The sequence below is a fragment of the Myotis brandtii genome, unplaced genomic scaffold (genome assembly GCF_000412655.1).
Source record: "Myotis brandtii unplaced genomic scaffold, ASM41265v1 scaffold129, whole genome shotgun sequence".
NCBI lineage: Eukaryota > Metazoa > Chordata > Mammalia > Chiroptera > Vespertilionidae > Myotis > Myotis brandtii.
In genome coordinates this window covers 1,516,416-1,523,354 of record NW_005354551.1, presented here as the reverse complement: position 1 = coordinate 1,523,354, position 6,939 = coordinate 1,516,416, and the positions used below count along the sequence as shown (strand labels likewise).

Below are 6,939 nucleotides of genomic sequence, written 5' to 3'. Positions count from 1 at the left end.
CCCCCCCCCCCCAGGCCGACCTCCTCTGCCCAGAGCCGGGTTGTTTCCATGATAGTTCATGGTTTGGGGAGGAGGAGGTAGAACTCTGCTCCCCAAAGTCTCTTGCTGGCCCTCGCTGATCTAATTACCCAATTACCAAAATGATCGGCCCGCGCTGTACGGTGGAGCCTGACCACCTGTGTTCGTATCCGGTCTCCACCCTTTACTGATGTGCCTGTGGCTGCTCTTACCCAGGCACCCGAGCCTGTTTCCCGTCTGTGATAAAGGACACGAGCAGCACCTCCTCCGGAGGCTGTTGTGAGGTTACATGAGGACCCCTCTGTGCCTTCTCTGCGAGGCTCCAGGTCAAAGCTCAGAGCACCCTGGGGAGTGTCCTGGAGCGCATCTGTCCCTGGTGGCCCCTCAGGAGCCCGGCTCCCCAAGCTTGAGGCCCCTGGCCCAGCTGAGCAAGCGCATGTAGCTGCCAGCCCTCGCCCCTCAGGGCCAGTCTAGGGGCCAGGGTACCAGGAAGGGGAGGAGGGCCCCCTGCTGCCCCAGGCCCAGGGCGGGCCTTTCAGGGCTGAGCAGTGGGAGCAACTCCCTGTGCTGCTTCTCCCCCACTTCCCTGTCTGGGGGCTGAGGTGTGACTCAGCTGCTGGAGCCCAGGATAGAAAAGACAGTAAAAGACTCCGGGTGGGCGGCTAGAGCTCCTGCACAGAAAGGGCAATGCATTGCTGTGTTTGGAGAAGCGGAGAAGGAGGGGCTGGGTGGGTCCTGGTCTGGACGGGGACTGGCAGGGAGGGAGGGAGTGCACGCCTGTGTGGACCTGCTGCAGCGCGGGGCGTGGCGCCCGGCACCCGGCACCCGGCACCCAGTAAGGTTTTGTTGAACGAATGAATCACATGTCCCTCCCTCACTAGAACCTAATTCCTGGCTTCTTATTGCCCCAGGGGCTTCCTATATTGCTGACCCCAAAACACTGGGGGGAAAGCACCTGACCACGCACATCCCACAGGTTCAGGTACAACAAGTAGTTGGCTGTGACCTGGGCCAAGCCCCTGCCTCTCCGTGGGACTCGGTTTCCTCATCTGTACCAGGACAGGCTGACTAGATCTCTCAGGGTGTTTCCGGCTCAGATACGTGGGACGTTTCCAGGGCGTGACAGGTACAAGCAAGTTTACCCAGACAGCTGCTCCCCAGCCTGACTTCCGCGGGGCCATGGAGTGGCCACCCGTCGGAGAGGAACTCACAGCCCCGGAAATGAAGCCAGGGCAAGTGGGGGGTCAGGAGGCACGTAGAAGGCTCTGGGGCCGGGCAGAGAAACACGCTGCCCCACATGGGTGGCTCCAGTGTCCTGTGCCACGAGGGGACAGGCAGGGTCCGGAGGGTGGGGAGGGCTCTGCTCGCCCCCATGGCTGTCGAGGCACGTGGCCTGGGGAGACTGACGCCGTTTGGGTCATGGAAAATGTCCCACCCTGACTCTGCCACTTCCTACGCAGGGACCCGAGTGACCCTCTTTTCCAGCCCAGTTTCCTCGCCTTAAAAAATGGGAATCTCCATAGCAACCTCCCAGGGCTGATGCTCATTAACAACTGGCACTCCCCCAACTCGGACATTCTGCCTCTGAGGGAGGTGGGACGATCCGACCCCTGATGCTGGGGGTGGGCCTTTTGGACCCCATTGGTTGCTTGGTCAGATAAGAAGCACCAGACTTGGGGGGCAGCCACCAGCACCTCCCCACACTGGCCTCTCCTCCTTGGACCTGCCCAGGCCCGCTCAGAGTTAAAGAGTCCCAGAGAGGACACATGACCAAAGCCTCGCGCTAAAGCGAAGGCCCAAGGCTCCCGAGCCTGATCAAGCCTGGCCACCAACTGTGCAGTCCTGCTGGGTCACCTGACCTCGCCGGCTCCCCAGAGGATCAGTTCTGTCATCTTGCAAGGTTCCTTTTGTCATTGTTGTTAATCCTCACCTGAGGATACTTTTCCATTGATTTTTAGAGAGAGTGGGAGGGCGGAGGAGAGACATACATCCATTGGTTGCCTCCTGCACGGCCCCGACAAAGGCCTGGGATCCAGCCAGCAACCAAGGTAAGTGCCCTTGACCGGAATTGAACCCGGGACCCTTCAGTCCTCGGACCGATGCTCTATCCACTGAGCCAAACTGGACAGGGCAGTTCTGTCATCTTGATAGAACCCTCGAAGCATCTAATTTGGCTTCACGTGCTGGGAAAGAATGTTCTTTCATTCCGGTTCTCGCCTTTTAGGAGACTGAGGACAATGTTCAAAACACGTGCCCATCAGTCCTGACTCCTCCTCCCTGGGTTTCCACTGTGCGCCCGCCAGTTACACCCACCTTCCTTTCTGGGAATCGCAATGGCATGAAATCTTTCATACACTAAACACCTGCCAAACGCCAGCTCTGCTAAGCAGCGCACCCTCATTACCCTCTTGAACCTCACAACCACCTTGTGGGTCATAAGTCCTCACTGTAGTCTGAACCAGCACCTGTGCACTCTGAGGGCCCACCACCACCTGATGCCAACCTCCCCTCTCCACCAGCCCCCACCTGCCTCTGCCAGGTCTGCACCCACCTCCAGCTTCTGCTTGGTGTCAGCCCCCAGGAGGTCATGGACATCTTCGTTGTAGATCTCCAGGTAGGAGGCCCGGACCAGGAACTTGGTGTTCTCCGCACACTGCAGGGAGTGGCAGAGAGCAAAGACAGACACCTGAGCACCTGCTGCCTCCCCTGGCCCTGCAACCTGAGCCCCTGCAGCCAGACATCATGGCGATGGGGGGCGGGGAGGGGGTGGGGGAGGTCAGGATTCACAGCGTCGCATCGTTCTCATATTGCTGTTGTCTAACGCTCTCTCCACAGGCCTCAAAGGAAAAGAAATGGGAGAGGCCTCCCATTGTTCAGGTAGAGAAACTGAGGCCACAGGTAAGGCCTGGACCAAGCACTGGCCCTGGGCTGATCCCTGGCAGCCCTCTCTCCTGTGGGTCACCAGCTGAGTCCCGGGTGCAGGTACAGTGGGCTCTGCAGCTGACCAGGGTCCCTGTCCCCACGTTGCCATTCCCCAGATGCAGGAATCTCTGTGCATTGCCACAAATGTTACCTGCACTTCTCACCTGCAGCCTGCACACTGGGATGACTGTTTTGTTTTGTTTTTTAAATATATTTTTATTGATTCCAGAGATGAAGGGAGAGGGAGAGATAGAAACATCAACAAATCATGAGAAAGAATCATTGATCTTCTGCCTCCTGCACGCCCCCTACTGGGGATCGAGCCTGCAACCTGGGCATGTGCCCTTGACCGGTATCAAACCTGGGGCCCTTCAGTCTACAGGCTGACACTCTATCCACTGAGCCAAACCAGCTAGGGCTGGGATGACTGGTTTTGACCCAGCCCACAGGGGCTCCAAGTCTCAGCTTCCCGTTCTTGAAAATGGGGATGATGGTTACTGCTGGGCCAGGGTGGGGGTTCAGTGGGATAATAAAGGGCTTTGCACAAGGCTTGGTTTGTAGCAACTGCTCAATAGAATGGAAAGCTGGCCCTAGCCAGTTTGGCTCAGTAGATATCAGCCTGTGGACTGAAGGGTCCCAGGTTTGATCCCGGTCAAGGACACATGCTCAAGTTGTGGGCTCGGTCCCCAGTAGGGGGCATGCAGGAGGCAGCCAATGGATGTTCCTCTCTCACATCGATGTTTCTCTCTATTCCTCTCCCTTCTCTCTAAAATCAAATTTTTAAAAAAATCCAAAAATGGCAAGAGAAAAACATGGAACTGCGAGGTGTCATGTCTCAGTTTTAAGTTCTCCCATCAAATTCAGAAAACCAGAGCCTGCCTCCGCTCATCCGTGCTGTAGAGGCTCTGATTCATCCCAGAGTCAGAAGTGCTCTGGGACCCCGCGGCCCCGGGCACCAGCCCTGCCCCTGCCCCTGCCCCTGCCCTCCCGAGGCCCGTACCTGCACACTCTCAAAAACGTGCTCGAAGGCCCTGGGGATGATGCCTCTCTGGGTGGGTGGGTTGGGCAGGCCCTGCATGGTGAAGGACTTCCCGCTGCCCGTCTGGCCATAGGCAAAGATGGTGCTGTTGTAGCCCTCAGTGACACCCTGCGTGGGAGGACCAAAACCCGGTGCTCAGCAGGCCCAGCACGGCCTGGTGGAGGGCCAGGGCCAGGGCCAGGGCCAGGTCTGAGGGGCCGACCCGGGACCCCTCCTGGGCCTCCCACCTCCATGTCCCTGGGCTGGGGCTGGGCAGGTAGACATGAATGAGGCACAGCTCTGTCCTCAAGCTCAGTGCCTGCTGGGGTAGGAGACTGTCCCTGTGTGTGGTTAAGAGCTGGTGCCCTGGAGTCCAGCCACCTGGGTTCGAATCGGTCTCCACCCTTTAGTGACTGTGCCCCTGGCCTGTTGGTACTCAGGCACGTTGAGCCTCAGTTTCCTCCTCTGAAATGAAGGGTCGGAACAGCACCTCCTCCAAGGCTGCGTGAGGTTTACCCGAGAAGTACTGCAGGCACTGGCAGTGGGGTGCTGGGGTACAGAGGTGCTCACTAAATGTCCGCTTGGATCGTGGGGGAGTGACTCCCATACAAGGCAAGTGGAGGCGAATGTAATGTGGGGAGTTCAGGCCCTGGGCAAGGAGAGGGAGTGTGGGGGAGGGGACAGGACGGTGTGGAAAGATCCAGGCACAGCCTCCTGGGTAAGTGGAACTGGGGGAGCTGAAGGGGAGGCTTGGATTTTGACAGGTGACAGAAGAGGAAGGCATCCCAGGCTGAGGGGACAGGTTGAGCGAAGACAGAGAGGAGGGAGGCTGGGGCGAGGGGGATGGAAGAAGAAGCTGAGAAGGAAGGTAGGGCAAACGGGTGGCACCCTGAAGTCATTCTTCGTTCAGATGCATTTATTCCTTCCCTGTGCCAGGCACCGTGCTCTGGCAGGGGACAGAACAATGAATCAGGTGGACACCCAGTCCTCGCCCTCGCACATGAGGACACAAATTCTAGAACCTCGTGTGAGGAGGGGGGAACCCAGTGTCAGAACCTGGGCCAGAGAGCTGCTCCCGGACCCTGAGGGCCCACATGGATCTGTGCCTGCTTCCACTGCAAAGGCCCGCCCCATAGACCACGTGGGGCTCCGGTCCCAGGGGACTGCTGGGGAAGACGGGCCACCGTTCAGTTCCTTGGAGGGAGGCCTCATTGTCATGGGCAGAATGGACACTATCACCCCTCCCTTGTCTGAGGAAACCCTGACCACCGTGTGGGCTGCACACAGGCACGGGTCCCTTGCGGAGGGTGAGGCTGTGCAGACCCATCACCCAACCGGGGCCACAGCCGGGCTCCTCAGAGCCAGGGGCACACGAAGTCCCGGAAACATGGTGCAGAGCCCAGAGTATCAATGTCACCCAAACCCAGACAAGAGTCCACATAAACATAAATACCCCTGCACCATCCAGGGGGGTAGCTACCAGCCACGCTAGACACATGCCTGGGGCAAATGAGATACTGATTTTATTTTAGTTAATTTACACTTAAAAACGGAAGCAGCGTAAAATATTTTCCCACTAAACACAGTTCAGTGTGCTTCATTTCATTTTTACCGGGGACACTCGCGCATCTGAACTGAGATGTGCTCTAGTGTACGATGGTCTTCTAGGAGCCAAGCAGCCAAGGGGGGACTTTGGGAAGCTTTGGGAAAAGTGAGCCCCTCCACTGGGTGGACATTCAAGGACAAGGACCCGATGGGGAGAAGACTGGACGAGATGACCCCTCAGGTCCCTTCAGCCTGGAAATCCAGGACAGAGAGGAACAGCCTGCCATCCCCAGAGCCTGGAACCACCCCCGGGGAGAGTGGCCCTGGTCCTCTGGGCATCGTCCTGGGGCAGGGCCTGACCACTGGGGAGCTCTGGGCTTCAGAACACTTCAGCCGCTCCAGGGTTCTGACTATCTTGGAGGAAGATATCTTGGCGCAGCCAAAGCTGGTGTTCTGGGGATGTTTAATGGCCTGCCGTCCAAAACAAAAAAGGTCCCGTGGTCACATCTATTTTGGAAACACTGGGTTAAAGAAGTTATAGTGGTTTCTTCAATCGAGGGAGCGTGTACAAAGCACTTCCCAAACTTCCCCTCTTTACCTGGAACCACCTGTCCCATCTCAACTAGTGATGCTCTGGCAGCTGGGGAGATGTTGGTAGAAACGAAAGAGCCCTTGCCCAGGGGACAGCAGGTGCAGACCCAGCCCCACCTCTATCAGACTCCCTGTGGGGCCTGGCCTGTCTCCTCCCTCCCAGCTCAGTTTCCCCATCTGTGAAATGTGAGGCCCCTCCCCCCTATGAAGCTCAAAGGAGCAGAAGCAGGGACTGGTGCATAGGATTAAGAGAGGGCTCTGAATGCTGAGGGGGAGAAAGCAGAGGGATGGGGAGGGGGAGGGAGAAGGAGAAAGAAGCTGGAGAAAGTGGCTGGAGCGTTTAGAGAAGCCCTGAAGCTCACAGGCGAGGGTGGCGGCAGGCGGTCCTGCAGGCTGGAGTTCTGGTGGGAGAGGGGCTGTAGGGGTGGGGATGCTGGCAGCCTCGGCACTGGGCGCACTGGAGACCGGGGCACAGACCTGGTGGGCGGGTTCCTGCTCTCCTGCCCGCAGAGGTCTTCAGACCAACCTGCTGGTGTCCAGGGGGCCTCCGGCGGCTTGGGGGCAGTGCCGTCCCTCGGGACCCCTCAGGGCGGCCCAAGTCCTGCCCAGCCGGTCCTCGGAGGTGGCCTCCCGGCGCGCTCACCTCCACCAGCGGGTAGGCGATCTCGTTGTAGATCTGCTCCGTGAAGTGGTCCATGAAGTAGGCGCCGTCGAAGGTGAACTGCTTGGGCGGCTCGTCGGTGGCGCTGGGGTTCTGGATGAAGCACTGGCCGCGCGCCGAGTCCACCGTCACCACGGGCTGGCAGTTCAGCTCCCGCTCCCGCTGGTTCATGGGGCGGCAGCGC

At 58.7% G+C, this 6,939-nt stretch overlaps 1 protein-coding gene across 8 annotated transcripts in view; it reads right to left on the bottom strand.

Annotated features, from left to right (window-relative positions):
- KIF17 (kinesin family member 17) overlaps nucleotides 1-6,933 on the bottom strand; it is a 30,258-nt gene extending 23,325 nt beyond the window's left edge. For 6 of the 8 annotated variants that reach the window (XM_014534347.1, XM_014534348.1, XM_014534349.1 and 3 more), the window contains exons 1-3: nucleotides 6,621-6,933; nucleotides 3,941-4,087; nucleotides 2,570-2,671 (exon numbers count right to left, since the gene is read on the bottom strand). In XM_014534347.1, the coding sequence (XP_014389833.1) occupies nucleotides 2,570-2,671; nucleotides 3,941-4,087; nucleotides 6,621-6,926 (555 nt within the window). In that variant the 5' untranslated portion in view covers nucleotides 6,927-6,933. Of the gene's footprint in view, nucleotides 1-2,569; nucleotides 2,672-3,940; nucleotides 4,088-6,571 lie in introns of all 8 variants that reach the window. The other 2 variants (XM_014534350.1, XM_014534354.1) reach the window with 2 other exon arrangements.
- Nucleotides 6,934-6,939: the final 6 nt, after the last annotated feature.